Raw genomic sequence first — 18,218 nt, 5'->3', positions numbered from 1 at the left:
GAATATTTAGTTTTAATTAAAAAGAGTGGACAATTTTCTTAATATGTGAATGTAAAACTAAGCCTGCGCGTCTATTCTATACACAAGGCCGCTAAAGTGATTAAGTGATAGTATTTATTACATACATTATGTATTGAGGTATTATAATTGTTACAATAAGTAAGCCGTCTCATCAGTCAAAACTGTCTCTCTCTCGCTCTAAATTTTATCACAGCCAAGAGATGCACTGTTAAAATATAGCACTTATTGCAACAATACTAACCAACTTATTGTAATTGTTACAATAAGTGCTAATAACTCCATACACACCTACCCTAGTTAGCCGTAAATACTATCACTTTATAACTTTAGCGGCCTTGCGTATTAAATAGACCCGCTGGATTTAAGCTATGTTTTAATTAATTAATGTACATAATTATTTTATTTTACAACGTTTTCTTAGATCGTATTCTTATTTGTCCGGTGGTTCTTTGTCCGGTACAAATCTTGCAATCGATTTTTAACTAACTTCCCGACTAGCTAGACATTTGAAACTTTTAGAATATATCAGAACACGATGCCAATGCATTTTTTTTAATACTTCTAGCCATGTTTAAGTAGAATTGAATTAATTTTCAGTTAATTCTGTTTTGTATGAAAAGTTATTTCGACACCATTATTGGTTGCTAGGGGTCTGGGGTCCTAGCAACTAAATTATTAATATGTACGTGCATTACAACGGAAATCAATATGACATGTCAAGTACAAATATTTTTGATCGTTTAAGCTAGTCAAGTCAAGTTTATATGGTTCAACAGAATTTAAAAACGTTGTATATAAAAAGTTCTTTTTATCTTGTAATTATTTTTGTAAAAATTGCTCTTATATGATGACTTGGTATCACGTTTCAACTTAAATCTTTTAATGCATGTTATTAAACACCTAGTGCTCGCGATGACCAAGCGATTACATGTCGGCTTATGGTTGTAAGTCTTGAGTCTGAATTCCGGGTCTAGAAAATTCAACATTGTTGTTTCAATTTGTTTTTGGACCTATGGTATATAAACTTAATATGTTAAGCATGATTTGAGTTACCCCATCTCTACTCGTCATGTATATGCAGCCGCTACATGAGCAAGTGGCTAACATTTATATTTTTGAAAAATCAACTACGAGACGTTTTCGTAAGTTGACTCAGATCCTATATAGGGATAAAAAAAAATCAAAGCACAAAATCTAACAAAGGGAAATAAAATAAAACCATGAAAATTTTGATATTGATTGATTTTATTTACAATATTTGCTACTTAAAATTAATTTTCGGTCAGTTGTCATTGTTTGGTTTTAATGGTGGTAGTATGAGTGAGCAGGGGCGGCATGGGCGTAAGCTGGGGCAGCAGCGTAGTGGGCGACTGGGGCAGCTGCGTAGTGGGCAACTGGGGCAGCGGCGTAGTGGGCGACTGGGGCAGCAGCGTAGGCCACTGGAGCGGCGACCTTCACAACAGGCTTGTAAGCGGGTACAGCGTGTTGGGTAGGCTCGCGGTGGACGACGGCGTTGAATCCGTTGTGCTCATCAGCGGTGTATTCTACGGTACGGCGGGTTCCGTCAGCTTCGATCAGGGAGTATGATCCTTGGACTTGATCTCCGTGACGGACTTCCTTCTGGCTCTTGATGTCACCGGTGTGTTCATCATGGACAGAATATTCGAAGTTGTATTCGGCGGGAGCATCAGCGTATTGCTCATGTTGGGGAGCGTAGTGGGCAACTGGGGCAGATGCGTAGTGAGCAACTGGGGCAGAAGCGTAGTGGGCAACTGGAGCGGCAACCTTGGCGTAGTGGGCTACTGGGGCAGCTGCGTAGTGGGCTACTGGGGCAGCGGCGTAGTGAGCTACTGGGGCAGCAGCATAATGGGCTACTGGGGCAGCTGCGTAGTGAGCCACTGGGGCGGCAGCGTAGTGGGAAACTGGAGCGATGACTCCAGCTTGGGCCACAGCCACGAAGCAAGCGAGGGCGAGGAACTATAAAACAAAACAAAAAACAATTAATATTATATAATCAACTAATGATACCTACATGCTAGTTATTAAGAAAAATTTAATTTAATATAGTTGGATTGTGGCTTAAAAAATATTCTTAATAAACTGTAGGGTACTATGATACAAATTCTATTAATGTATGGATTATTTTTAAGTTATAAAATATGTTTTATTAAACAAAAAATTAAAAATGCAACATTCTTTATATCTCAGAATTTGTAGAGATCTTGACGCCATCTAGAAATCATAGTACCTAAGTATTGTTTATAATCGTTAATATTAATAAAAAAAAATTAAATACATCAAAATATGCACAGTTATTATTAATATTCTGAGAGATTAATGACTGCATCCGTAGCTTAATTATTAAAGCTCTCCATTGTAAATACGATGAACGTGGATTTAAGTCCCTTTTGGAATAAGAATTATTATTCTTTCTAATAGTTATATTATATCTGAGGCTATTCCAATATTATAGATAAATAGTTAAATTTGTTAATGTACACTTGTAAATGTATTTTTATTGGTTTTCTAATTTTACAAAGTGACCACAACTATGGTAAACAATATAATACTGAGGAAAACGTACTCTGTATGCCATTTCGATAGATTGCTGATACAAGACAAACTGTGCCCAACGAGCCATCGTTACAGTCTTTTATAGTTGGCCTGGTGCCCTCACCCCGAGAGGCTGTACTGCTGCTCCAGTTTTTTTCGCCAACGCCCTCCGGCACAATCCGTTTTATTTGTTTACCCGACACTTGCGGGTCAAATTCTCGCTTAAGCCTGCCTGCCGCGCGGTGAATTCAGAGTCTGTCTGACCCATTGTTTCTGGATAAAAAAAATGTTATTAACCCGGCTGTATATAATTAAATCTATTGCCCAAACATATCTGTGGTCTTTGGTGAATTTATAATAAGTGCAAAACTGGTAAATTTGATACAAGTATGTGCTTAATAATGATAGTAATAATTAAATCTTAATTTTATAAAAATTACCATTGGAGTTCCAAACTCGTCATACAAAAAATAATTTTACAACGTTTTTATTAGGTCGTATTCTTATTTGTCCGGTGGTTGTTTGTCCGGTACAAATCTTGCAATCGATTTTTAACTAACTTCTCGACTAGCTAGACATTTGAAACTTTTAGAATATATCAGAACACGATGCCAATGCATTCTTTTAATACTTTTAGCCATCTTTAAGTAGAATTGAATTATTTTTCAGTTTATTCTGTTTTGTATGAAAAGTTATTTTGGAAGAAATCCTTAATCCAATCCACTATTATTGGTTGCTAAGTGGGTGGTCCTAGCAACTAAATTATTAATATATACGTGGGTTACTATGGAAATCAAAATGAAATGTCAAAATGACATTTCAGTATTATTTCTATCAAGTACAATTTTTTTTTTAACGTTTAAGCTTGTCAAGTCAAGTTTATATGATTCAACAGAAAATTTTAAAACGTTGTATATAAAAAGTTCTTGTTATCTTGTAATTATTTAGAGATTATGTTTGAGGCAAATTAACAAGCAGTTAAAAAAAATAAGTAACTAAGTAGATACTAATATATTTATTGTAATTTTTTTTTATAAAAAAAACATCAAAATGAAATGTCAAAATGACATTTCAGTATTCTATATTTGTTTGTTTTTTATTTACTTCATATCAAGTACAAGTTTGAGCATATTGAGCATAATAATTCGACAAAAGAAAATTTAAAAACGTTGTATATAAAAAGTTCTTTTTATCTTGTAATTATTGTTTATACTTTTCGAGATTCGATTGTAAAGAATCGATGCAGAACCATACAAACATATCCCTAAGATTCGCACATATGGTGCTACGGTGCGTTTGGAGTAATTGGCCATTAGATATAATTAACATGTTATTTAAATGTAGTAATTAAAACGTGATTAAAAGGTTAGCAGTGATTGTGTTGAAAGACCAAGTTTGATTACGTCGCCTACAGTATTTATACACAATAAAACGTCATATAGCACGCAGTAAATCTACGAAAAAAGGCTGTGGACCAAACCTAAACCATTTAAAATATGGTCAAGAGAGGTCTAACTTAGGTCGAGCTAAGTTAACAACTCTGGATAGTGTTTATTGCTAAGTTAATCTAGATGCTTCTGCATCGCGTTCTTAGTACAAATATATTATAAATAAGACCAAATATAAGTTCATTCCATAAATTAGGCGGTAAGTCAGTTGGTTAAGAGCTTTTTGTCTTTGTTTGACAACGTTTTAAATCTATTTTTTAACATGTCCGATCCTAAGAAGATCATATAGATAGGCCTCCACAGAAGTTTGTACTACCATATTTTTGTTTTATTATGTCCATACTCTGACTACAAGCACACATTGAAAAACAATATGTGTATTTTACAAACTGAGAATTCAAACTTGGAATCCACGACATTATAAGCCGACGTGTGCTTGACCATCGTGGGCGGGATGTTTAAATTACTATTCAAATAAATGTGTTTAATCGGATCCAAATTGTAAATAAAATGTCATCGATTTCTGCTACAGCACTCCCTCGAAATGAAATCACGACTAATAATTTTCTGCTGTTCATTATTCATTTTATTTTAAATACTCAAATGACTTATTGTGTAAAAATCGACCTTTTAACAAGAAAATAGCAAACATTCATATCATGCATTCGCACTTCGGTGCAAGGTTGCATCACCAGTCCCGTGCGGCTCTGCTCGGGACAAAATGAGGGCTTAAATTCTTTGATCTGGCACACGTAAGGGTTATGTTAGCCGGCCGCGTATGACGTGGCTGCATATACATAACGGGAGCGGAGGTGGGAATTTTACACACCATGTTCTAAGTTCGGTCATCTATTCTTCTTTAAGTAATTTTGACATCACTTCTTATGGTCTCAAGGCGCTAATTTGTACGTATGTAGTTGTCCGTATCATACTCTACCGTAAGTTCACGACGTCTAAATAAAGCTATTACAAAATAGATAATAAACAATAATAAGCACCACCGAAATTCAAGGGAAAGAGACAGTAGAAAATATATAGTTAGATAAGTGAATTAGAAATACAATTTATATAAAATTTTGGTATATAGGTGCTCGTTAATATTAAGTCGAGCCTACCAAATATCTGATAATAATGAGCGCTATTAATTGCCATTGTCAGATATTTGATACCAATCAATATCAAATTAATGTTGTTATAGAATCTAATAAACCATTATTTCCAATAAACATTCTATATATGGAATATATGGAATGCTCATTCTCAAATCTTGTGAATTATTCGTTCTGTCTTGATACCTTGATTTAAAACACAAAAACCGATAACCAACATTAACGCATTTTGATAAGCATTTCATAAAAGAACTACTAGTTAAATAAATCGCAATTAATTAGGATGCCGGTAGCTTAATTACTACATTTACAAATTAACTACATTTGCGCGAATTCAGTGGTTACAGGTTCAAATCCAGTCGGGCGTCGTATTTAAAAAAAATAAAAAATAAATTCTAGTAGGTATAGGTATATCTGAAGTTTTTTCAAATTAATATGTAGGTATATTGCATCCACCTACATAATAAAATTGTTACATTACTGTATGCAATGATTCATGAAGACCGCGTAATTTTTGATATCAATGCTTTACGGCCACCTATTTCCGGTAAGACAGCTCACGGTAAATTGTACTCATGGCCCCCAGACTAGAATCTTTGGCGACCCCCCTACCTTTCGCAAAGGGTATATTGAATCTAATAACATTGGAACATTACTGTATGCAATGATCCATGAACAGTGCGTAATTTTTATCTCAATGCTATACGGCAACCTCTTTCCGGTAAGACAGCTCACGGTAAATTATTGTACTCATGACCCCCAGGCTAGGTGGGCCTCCCTACCTATCGCAAAAGTTAATTAAAGTTAGTGTGACGATCTACAGTTGGGTATTCCTAATGGTGTTCGACGTAAAATTCAGTGTATTTTTTGTATTTTTGAATGCACTTACTTAAACTATGGAGTTGTCAAATATCGATAAACAATATTCAAAAATTGTATTGCACAACCACATATGTTTAAATGTTAATACGCTTTAAGTAAAATACCACAGGCGAAATTTGCTTACAATTAGTGAAATTTTGTGATGTGTCTCACTTGGCTGATCGATCTGCCAAACGGGGCCCCCAGGCTAGAGCCCTGTCAGTCCCCCCCTTGTAGGGACCATGATTGTACTATAGCGAAATGTAGACCAGCCACTCAATTAACAAAATGTCTTTCAATTAGAGTCGAACTTGGTTATTACGATCACGGAAATAACGAGATCTCGGATGTAATGAGGAAACATTCTTTTTCTCCATACAGTTAGTTATTCCCTTTTATTATGAGCTACTTCTCGGGTATAGCGAGCAATTTCGATACTAAGCAATTAAATCCGACCGGGCATTTAACTAGACCAATGCCGCCGGGATCGTGTCTAAGTACCTAATTGGTGTTTTCGCCGACAACATTGAAAAAGTATCCACGCATATGGTTGAAATTGCATGTAAAAAAATCCAAACTTTGTGAAATCAGTAGGTACAGGTACCTACCAGCGAAAGCGGCTCAGCACTTCATTACAATAAACAACTTCTTTTGCAGTTTATGAATGCCATGCTTGTTTCGGGGATTTTTACGATGGTTTTCAGATTTTTTATGTTCTATGCTTAAATTGAACGTGGCGCGAAAAATGTGATATAACGATATAACGAGAAATGCTTATAACGAGCAAATTCAGTCGGTCCCATCCTCATAATAACCAAGTTCGACTGTATTAAGCAGTTACAACAGTTAGCGTAATTCTAAAAACCCACTAGTATGCTGATGATGATGGCAATGGTCTACTGACCACTTTCCCTCTGTGTGTTATTGTGGTGTAAATAATGCTTTAGTGTCAGAGTAATTTCGCGCTAAAACCTGTTCCGCCATGACACAATGTTGCGCAACCATCTCGGATCACCCATAACGAGAGCACTTTTGCTTACAAACAGAATAATTCATACGTACATACTTCATTCACATGACTCGTATAATTTTGCTTAGTCACGCTAAAGAAAGTTGACGGATTATTTTTTTATAAGTATATTTTTTTGATCAATGTTATAATCACAAACTGCTCGACAAAAGGTCAATATGCTACACAAAAAAAAATAATTTAAAAAAATCACTCAAAAAGCGACATATACCTACTCAACAATTTATTATAATAATATATCTAAGAATATATCTTCACTGTTCTGGCAGAAGACACTAATTCGAAAAAATGACATATTCAGTTAGTTATACCAAAATGTTCCTTATTTCAAACTTTACCGTCTGGAAACCATCTTAATAAATAAACAGTCTTTATTTTAAAGTCATCCTTTTAACGATTACTTAATAAACTCACATGATAGACCATTTCAAACATTTTAACAACTTTAAAGTCAAATTACTCAAAACTAGTATTCTCCAGTTAGTGTGTTCTGCCAGAACAGAGACGATATTGTGTTTTACCGTTTTAGCTTCTAAGCAAACGTAATAATGGGACCCCATAGATAGACTGAAGGCAGGGCTCGAAATGGACCGGAACGCACCGGAGCGCGGAGGACCTATTTTTATAAAATACCTACATATAAGTACAATTAGATAACAACGTTAATATTTTCATAAAATTATCGAGCGTTCCGGTTCGTAAAATTTTCCTCTTCGAGCGCTGACTGAAGGTTATAGATTTAAAAATATTAACACCAGTGACGTACGGCCATATAGATACTGTGAATGCAGTGGATGTCTTAAGGATATACGTTGAGGCATGGTCTGAAAAGATCGTGACTAGGCGATGCGCGGATTGTGCAAATGACGCGTGCCGAACGAAATATAATTTGTCATACAAATCCAACATGCGTCCATTTAATGTTATGTTTATTGTTATATTACTAATATTAATAGTATATTCATTGACATGTTTTCTTTTTTAAGTACATACGTAAAGTTTTTTAGTCATATTTACACGATTTAAGAATATATTCCTCCGACGCCATCACAAAACAAATTGACGTGCTCACAAGTCGACTAGAAGCTCTCCGACTGGCAACGTGGCCGAAATTACGTCCCACATACTGTTGAAAATTATTTGCCGTTTCACTTATGTACGCTCTTTGATTCCAAAATATTCATATGACAGTATAAAAATCTCTAAAACCAATAAATGACATACTAATTATCAGATTCAAATGGCGAAGGGTTGAGGTAGGCTGTTAAGATCCGACATAAATATAGTGCACACTAAAGAATATAAATAACTTTGGATTGTGCTGGTTGGTTTTTTTAAAAATCAATTAAACCCTGCCTAACCAAACCATCACACTATTGGCATGCTTTGGGCGATCAGACTAAATTATGCCTACTTTTCCATTACTACTTATTTGTTTTCGTTGAATTAAAAATACATATTATTATTACGCATGTTGTTGGTTAGCTATTTTTTAAATTCATTAAGCCCTAATTTACCCAAACCATATTATTCTATCTATAAAATATCCAAAAGTATGTATGATTTAATGGCATAATTTTGGATATTTTATAGATAGACGAGTATTTTTTGACTATTGTCTATTATGGCTTGGTTTTCGCGGAATTTAATTAAATTTTAAAAACTAACCAACAACATCTGTATATTTTAGTCTTAGTTCAATGAAAACAAATACGTATGACTGACAAAGTTTAGTGTGCACTACTTATATCGGATCTTAACAGCCTACCTCCACCCTTCGCTACTGATATAGGTATATATTACTGACATACATTTTTACTAAATATAGTTAGTTAGTTATCATATTACACCGCCATAAAAATGTTATGAGCAGCCAATTGAAAAACAGAACAGAACTTTTTTTTCTAAGCTGAAATTTTTTTGGCTTGTTGAAGCTGCATGTTGTAAAATTTGTCTTTTCGCATCAAACTTGAAAGTTTTTATGCGTTTTCAATTTAAAATATTCATTTCAAATTCAGATTGAAGGGTCTTTAACTATTGTTAGTTGAAGATTGATTTCATCAAGGCCAATTTTAAAAAAAATCCCATTTTGAAAGTTTCGCTATCACAATCAGACGTAAATAGTTTTATTCTTTACGTAAATGTAGGTATGGGCAGTATATTTTTCAAAATTGTGTATAGAAAAAAATTAAATCAGGATTTTCAAACTAAGAACAAAATGTAGAATGTCGTTTTTTTTAACGTCCCAATTTTACAACGTTTTTATTAGCTCTTATTCTTGTTTGTCCGGTGGTTGTTTGTCCAGTACAAATCTTGCAATCGATTTTTAACTAACTTCCCGACTAGCTGGACATTTGAAACTTTTGGAATATATCATAACACGATGCCAATGCATTCTTTATGCAGAATTGAATTCATTTTCAGTTAATTCTGTTTTGTATGGAAAGTTATTTCAGAAAAATCCGTAAAGAGTAAAAGACTATTATTGGTTGCTAAGGGGGTAGTCCTAGCAACTAAATTATTAATATATACGTGCGTTACTATGGAAATCAAAATGAAATGTCAAAATGACAGTTCAGTATTCTATATTTGTTTGTTTGTTTGTTTTTTATTTACTTCATATCAAGTAGGTACAAGTTTGAGCATATTGAGCATAATAAATCAACAGAGAATTTAAAAACGCTGTAAATAAAAAGTTCTTTTTATCTTGTAATTGTTTTAATTGTTATCATGGTTAGATATATTATTCTGATCAGAACTTTTAGACTCACATCACCTTATATAGACATGGTAGATACTTCTAACTGGTAACGCCTTGCAAATTTAAAAATTAGATCACAAAACGGTGCTGAGTGATTATGATTTTATTATTTATTGCTAATTAATTGGATAAAATATATCATTTGACAGTTTCATTAATCTTATCTGATTTCTCATGCTTCGACATAGTTTTATAGTAGATACTTATTTGATTATACATACTACAAATTTAATCGTCGCTCCAGACCTGTACATACAAAACGATGTCAAGTGACACCATATGAATGTTATAACAAGAATTATTACTTATGTAGTATACGATGTGTCGGTTATGGTGTTGAGGATGATGATGATGATGAAGAAGTCGAAGATGTGTGCAGGAGCGAGTTTTTATTAGGTGTAACGGTTGATACAATAGTATGTTACAGCAGTTATGTTACAATACCAAACTTATGATAGGTACGGATCCGAGGTCTACATCTCGGTACAATCAGATGTTGGGCGAAGCGATATAGAGACTGCGATGGTAATAGACTGGCAACGTATATTCGAGTGACATTTTGATAAATCATTATTCGTAATTCATACAGTCGAAAGTAATACCTAAACATTATATTCTAGTATATCATTATATTGAACGAGTCAGCGGTTTAAATACGAGTAGCTGTGAATTTTATTTATTATTACAGTCATATTATAATATGATACTATGGGAATGGATATAAGACTAATTTTCCATTGCGATTACCGTATGTAACATCGCCAATCAATCTGCTGATACAGGTAAACAGTTGTTTACCGGTATATTAGTCGCTGGGAAATTATTATCACGGTCGAATAATTTGATACATTAAAAATAGATATTTGATCAATAATATACTGACAGCTACACTTATTTACTTCCACGGTTCATATCTACGTCTCAAGTTTCCCGATAAGTGGAGACGCTTTTATAGCACTGCTGCAGGGTGAGAGTGCCACATGGGTACGGCATATAGTACTTTCTGGCGGCACCCGGGACACATGTCCCAGCCACATGAAGCGTCTATTCGCAAATACCTCAATCACCGAAGGCTGCAGTGTCCACTCACGAACTTTTGCCGAGTGTTTGTAATACGGTCATACCAACATACCCCCTAAGCATGGTCCTCACACCCTGAAGCGGGACCCCAGGCCAGTATATTTGGTAGGCCCCCCTATCTATCACTAAGATTAAATGCAGTATGGCGCTCTACAATAACTTTACAGATGGTGTTCGAGGTACAATAATTAAGAGTGTTTAGTATATTTTTAGCAATTTTTAGTATTTTTTAATTCATCCACTTGAATTATTTAATTGTCGAGTATCGTCACACATCAAAAATTGCATCGCATAACTACATGTTTTAAAAGCATAATCAACATTAACATTTTAAGTAAATTAGCCCCGCAGGCGACTTTTTTACTATTAGGGTCAATTTGTTATGTGTGTTTATCTCACTTATCTGGTTGACCCACCACACCAGGCCCCTTCCTGGGTCCGGGTTCCCAGGCTAGAGCCTTGACAGCCCCCCCCCTTTGCGGGGGCCATGCCCCTAAGATTTAACGGAGCCATCGATTCTAAAAGCTCTAAAGTAGAGAAAAGCTTGTTAAGATGTCACGTAAGATAATGTGCAAGGAGTAGTGATACCTCCAAAAGGTGTCATTCCCTAAAGATCTAATTCCTCCAGAAGCCTAAAGACCCGTAGCCATTATCGAGCCGACTCATAAAAATATATGGTCAAATTTACATATTCTATCAGGGGTTGTCAACTTGGTCCCTACCGTCTACTAGTGGTCGTCCCAGCTTTCATGGTGAGCGGTAGGGGGTTTAAAAACATTTTCATTTTGTTTTCATAAAATTCCCCGTGACAATCTAAATTTAAAAAAAAATTTATTCTGCCAAACTTGGCGAAAGTATTTGGTAATCAATTATTATTATATGCTTTAACTAGCTGTAACTTTGATTTATAAATTTTATACTTTATAAATCACCATTACTGTGGAACCGGTGGGCGGTTAGAAAATTTTACTACTAACAGAGATACAAAAGTGGGCGGTAGATATAAAAAGGTTGACCACCCCTGTTCTATATTATCGTCTATTATCATAAAAAGATTGTCTATCACAAACGTATTGTTAATTCGCATTTACTAATATTGATTATGTATACTAAAATATTGAATGTGTACTTAATAATAAATCATGATACTGAATAGGCCAATATTCAAAAGAATAATTTGGTTAACAAATAATATGAAAGGAATTGATCGATTAACGTTGATAGAAATTGAAATCTAGTTGTTCGAAATTACAGTTGTCGGATACCCAGTCCAATAATCCAATTTATTTTCATTATTTGATAACACTAATTCATTTAATAGACACTGTGGCGTATCTGTGTCATAACACAGGTAATTTTAATAATATCTAAATTAGAGTGTTATTAAACGAGATTTGACGACATAGAAATAGTGCACATTTAAATAACTTGTTTTGTTGAATGAAATAAAAAGTAAAAATTACGTTTAGTTTTGTTCACTAAAAGTTTCCGTCCATCACAGTGCAAATGACGAGTGATTTTTCAATGAGGATTATTTTCAATAATAATTGCAAAAAACTGTGGTGAATGTTTTTTTTAAATAATAAGCCAATTTTGTCAAAGTCCGTTTAATATTGCAAAACGATTTAGAAATAGAGTTGGGCATTTCCCGAGAAAATCTCAATCTCGTTTAGTTTTGTTCACTAAAAGTTTCCGTCCATCACAGTGCAAATGACGAGTGATTTTTCAATGAGGATTATTTTCAATAAAAATTGCAAAAAACTGTGGTGAATGTTTTTTTTAAATAATAAGCCAATTTTGTCAAAGTCCGTTTAATATTGCAAAACGATTTAGAAATAGAGTTGGGCATTTCCCGAGAAAATCTCAATCTCGAGATTCGGGATTTCCAGAAAAGAATTCTCGAGATATCGGGAAATATAAAAAAAAAACCTGTAAAAATCCTAAAATCAGTGTAAAAACAGACAAATTCAAAAAAATACGATTTTTTTATTTATGTAAGAAGACAAACAAAATACAACTATGAAAACAAGAATAATTCAAAACATTACGTTTTATTAAAATGGAATTTCAAAAAACACAAACTGTCAATCGCGTATGCTTTTGAGACACAAAATTCCCTGATGTTGCAAAAATTGCGAATTCAAAGCGTTCACGACATGACATAAAATAAGTGTTAATAATTTTTTAAATAGAGAGATGTGACTTAATAATACAATAAGTAATAAGATAAGAAACAAAATAAGAAATGAAATAAAAGAAATAAAATAAAGCAACAAAAATAAAAGTAGATGGAAGCACACAGGGTGAACTATCGATAGACCCTATTTTAAAAACTTATAAAAAAACGTCCACCTAAATTCACCCTCACGTAAGTGGAATATATCAATATCCAAAGCGATTTCACTAAACATGGTTATTGCTCTCCCAATTGGCATCACTAATGGCAGGTCAGTTCTGCACCTTGGGAGAACAAACAACGGATGCCCTCGATTCCTAAGGTAATTATCAGAGACACACAAGCCAACACCACCAAGAATGGCAGAGTTCACATTTACGACGCGTATAAGTTTGAAAAAATATGTAGCTAAATAAAGATCCCTTCTAAATTTTAAGCTACAGTATGTAAGCATACCTAAGAGAAAGTCAGTTGGATAGAGCCACGGATAATCTCCATACAGCCGAAAGTAAAGGAGTCTCAAAAATTTCTTTTGGACTCTCTCCACCATAAGGCCGTACTTCAACTGATGCGGGGCCCAAACGATAGACCCTCTCTCAAGTCTGCTTCTAACTAAGGAGTTATAGAGAATCTTTAGTACTGAAACATCCGAAAAGACCCGGGAAGTAGGTACGCAAGACAAAGCCCAACATTTTTAGCGCCTTTTTACAAATGGTATCTATATGACCACTAAACGTCAGTTTACTGTCAAACATAATCCCAAGATCCCTTACAGATGATATTCGCCAGAGAACTCTGCCATGCATCGAATACTGGAAAAACAATACTTGTGAGACTTTAGTAAACGATAAAAAATTGCATTTTTATCAATATTGAAGTCCAGTTTGTTACGCCTGCCCCAATCTAATATAATTATAATCTATATCAAGTTGGAGTTGACGAAAATCGTCCAAAATGACAACTTCCACGAAGAGTTTCAAGTCATCAGCAAACAACAAAAACATAGCATATTTCAAACAAAACAAAAACATAGCTTAGCATAGTTCTTATAAGTCGTAAAGAAAATAAAATATATAATATACATAAATATATTGATTTTAAAACAATCTCACCGTGCCATAGCGAGAAACTTGGAATTAATAATAACTACGTTATACACTAAATATATTATTATGTTTCACTTTAGGCTATACTTCAGCTGGGGCACGGTCTAAAACGATCGTGACTACGCGACGCGAAGATTGTGCAAATGACGCGTGTAGAAACAAAACATAATTTGTCATAAAAAGTCAACATGCATCCATTTAATGTTATGTTTATTGTTCTATTACTAATAATAATAATATATTCATTGACATGTTTCCTTTTTCACGTAAATGGGTAACGTTTTTTAGTCATCTTTACACGATTTAAGAATTAATTCCCCCGTCCCCATCACAAAACAAATTGACGTGTTCACAGCTCGACTTTCGCTCTCCGATTGCCAGCCAGTCCGAAATTTCGTCGCACCTATAGTTGAAAATTATTTGCCGTTTCACTGAAGTACCGTCTCAAGGTTTTAATTAGGAATTAAGCATATTTGTAGCAGGGCGATATGCTTTTCGACATTATGAAGACGATGCTATTAAAATACGTTCCAAGGTCAAACACAGAAATGAGCTCAATTATTATATTTTTATTATACAGCATTTTTATTAGCTCGTATTCTTGTTTTTCCGGTGGTTGTTTGTCCAGTACAATTCTTGCAATCGATTTTTAACTAACTTCCCGACTAGCTAGATATTTGAAACTTTTAGAATATATCAGAACACGATGCTAATGCATTCTTTTAGTACTTTTAGCCATCTTTAAGCAGAATTGAATTCATTTTCAGTTAATTCTGTTTTGTATGAAAAGTTATTTCGGAAGAAATCCGTAATCCAATCCACTATTATTGGTTGCGAAGGGGGTGGTCCTAGCAATTACATTATTAATATATACGTGCGTTACTATGGAAATCAAAATGAAATATCAAAATTACATTTCAGTATACTATATTTGTTTGTTTTTTATTTATTTTATATTATTATTAACAGACAATTTAAAAACGTTGTAAGTATATAAAAAGTTCTTTTTATCTTGTAATTATTTTAATTATTGATAACCATGTCCTTGTTTTTTCGTACAAATTGGTTGTTAGTAAACACCCAGTTTTCATTGTTAACTGTAAATAATAAAATTATTGACTTACCAACTTTTGACAGCAACGCCACGATTAGTATTACGGTGTCAAATTAATGTTTTAGTACAAAAAATGTCCACCTAGTTTTGGATTCACGCTTGCGCAAGAAAGTTTAAAACATTTTTAAATCAATCTTGATAATTATCAGCGGGAACTAACCTATACTACTATAGTGCGTATATACTTACGCATGATTGCCACGAGCTATTGATATTTTTTTGGTATGAAAAAAAAATCTTGTTCAAATAATGTCTAGGCCTCCAGAGGTTCTTGCGTCAATTCTGTCAATCATTTTCTTCCATTCAATGTCACATTCTACATAACCAGACTGGATTATTCATTCAAACGTCGTTAGTGTTATATTGAAAAAAAATCATTCATCATCGCTTGGACATAAGAATCACAGAAATTGGCTATTTAATAGAAAAAAAATAAGTGTGTAATATACCAACCATAGATATTATGGTTAAAAAAATATTGAGTCTAGTTCAGGTCTGGGCAAACTTTTTAGATGAAGGGCCACATAAGGAATATAAAATGAACGGCGGTCCGTAAGTAAAATACTATTTTACCACGTTTTTATTAGATCGTATTCTTGTTTGTCCGGTACAGATGTTTTATTGTGTGTCCAGTACATTTTTTTCTTGTATGTCATAGATTTTTATTGGACGATTGAAGATTTTCTAACTAATTTCCCGACTAGCTAGACATTTGAAACTTTTAGAATATATCAGAACACGACGACAATGCATTATTTTAATACTTTTAGTAATTTTTAAGCAGAATTGAATTCACTTTCAATTAATTCTGTTTATATGGGAATTTATTACTGTCGGTTGCTAAGGGGGTCCTAGCAACTAAATTATTAATATATACGTGCGTTACTATGGAAATCAATATGAAATGTCAAAATGACATTTCAATATTCTATAATATATTAATCAGTATTTCTATCAAGTACAATAAAAAGTTTGTATTAATACATAGAATTGTCAAGTTTATATGATTCAACAGAAAATTTAAAAAGTGGTATATAAAAAGTTCATTTTATCTTGTAATTATTATTATAGTGAGCCTTAGTTTGCTCTGTCTATATCGTATAGAGAAAGGTTTTGTGCAACATTTATTCGGTTTATAATATACGTGAAATTGTTTTATGTATAAACGTTTAGTTCGATATTCAAAAGCCACAAGTGCAGTATTGGATAATTCGCTCAAAAATGCCGCCGTTCCAAATTCAAAATTATCATTCCATATTCGCCCGCGCTTAAGAACGGGTTCCGTTGAATTTATCTCACGGAAACAATGCGATCGGCGAAGATTGGACTCATAACAGCTTGTCGCGTGTTGCCAGGCGACCGAATACGTAACAAAGCGGCATGCGATAACCGAACTCGTTAAGGAAAGGTGATCTGAAGGTCTTACTGGGAAAATTTCGTCGGAGGTCCGCCGAAAGTAGACCGAAAGTGGAGCAGGTCTTGTATGTCGAGTAACAGAATGCCGACATATTATTTACCCATTTATTTTATTCACTAGACTTGTCTTGTGCACATACTTGGACGCCAGTCATTTCATTTACTCAGTGGTGTTGGGTGAAATAATAACAAACAGCTGATACCTGGGGTTTCTCGCCAAAATATTTCTTTTTCTCATCGTGTTATCCCCTAACGGAGATCGGCGACCGTCAGGGCAATATTTGTTTTATCACCTTCTACCCGGAACAGTTTGGTGAAGCTTTAGTGACGACGTCCACCAAAAGCGGCGGATCGGGGCACTCACTACGAAGTAGGCCCCCTCCCACCCGCGTATTACCCTTCACCTATGTAATAAGGGGCACGAGAAGCACAAAATAATTATTATTATCAGCGTCTCTCATAACAAAGCAATAAAAATATTATTTTATTTCTCGGCGGCTTCATATTCACGATGACATAATTCTACCAGCGAAATATCGCACACCCAGAAACTAAACAATGACTTCACTGTTATTAAAATATTGCCAAGGCGCCCGTCTATCGACAACGCGTCCAGAAGCGGATAAAATAAAATAGCGCGCGCCCCTTTTGCTTGCCGTGTTCAATGGGCTTTGACATATTTGACAGCGTAGTATTTTCGTTAATTCGTCCCGCTGAGAAGCCAAACGCGTGAATTATGGAGCGGGCGGGCACAGCGCTTCGTCAAAACCAGTGTGCTCTGCCATATTTGATCACGTTGTATTTTCGATGATTCACATTCAATATGCGCGAGCGCCCCGTTCGCTTGATTCAATGTGCCCGGCGCCTTAGGCCATCCGCTCACGTAAATGCTCGACGAGACTCAAACTCCAGTATCTAGCTAAAATGTATTTCAATGGCGGTTCGCTGACGGCAAGACTGGAATCTCTCAGTTTCAAAACGTCCGCAACCGAAACCGAAGTGACGCGACATTCTAGGCTCCCAGTATCTCAGTTTCCAGTCACCAGTCAACAGTGGTACCAATATCAGTAGATTCGATGAAAATCATATTTTCTTACAAAAATTGGTAGCACTGAACTGAACTGAACTAAACAAGCATCAACAAGTCAAGACATCAAAATTGAAAGATGGGCGAACCGATTATTAATTTAAAATATATGGCAGACTAAATATGAAAGGGGACGTTATTTTAATGCTGTTTATGGGCACTTTGCCAAGGGACATCACGGTTAAGCCACAACATACCGCGTCGTTCTCTGCTATATAATTTATTATATACAACAGGCCACGAGACCCAATGGCAATAGTGTATTTAGTAATAGAAGTGAAACAATCACAAACACCCAAACTTTGAGATGATCACATAAATATAATATTCTGACCTCATCGGGGAATCGAACCCGGAGCCCCCAGATGAAAGGCCAGCGTCAAACATGCTGGACTATGAAAGCCGCCTATGTTAAGCATTGTGTTTACCTTGTATAGCAAGTTGGAGAATGCAGTA

General features: G+C 34.7%; 1 protein-coding gene across 1 annotated transcript; it reads right to left on the bottom strand.

Moving 5' to 3' along the window:
• Window positions 1-1,323: 1,323 nt before the first annotated feature.
• LOC147072704 (uncharacterized) lies at window positions 1,324-2,617 on the bottom strand. Its single transcript, XM_085945947.1, has 2 exons — window positions 2,606-2,617; window positions 1,324-1,998 (listed from the first exon to the last, which is right to left on the bottom strand). Exons 1-2 carry the CDS (start codon window positions 2,615-2,617, stop codon window positions 1,324-1,326), a joined length of 687 nt encoding a protein of 228 aa, XP_085802073.1.
• Between the last annotated feature and the right edge of the window lie 15,601 nt (window positions 2,618-18,218).

This window comes from Rhyacophila brunnea, unplaced genomic scaffold (assembly GCF_057557595.1).
Source record: "Rhyacophila brunnea isolate RB1 unplaced genomic scaffold, BYU_Rbru_1.0 scaffold_19, whole genome shotgun sequence".
Lineage (NCBI taxonomy): Eukaryota > Metazoa > Arthropoda > Insecta > Trichoptera > Rhyacophilidae > Rhyacophila > Rhyacophila brunnea.
Note: the sequence above shows the minus strand (reverse complement) of the source record. Positions and strands in the feature narration are given on the sequence as shown.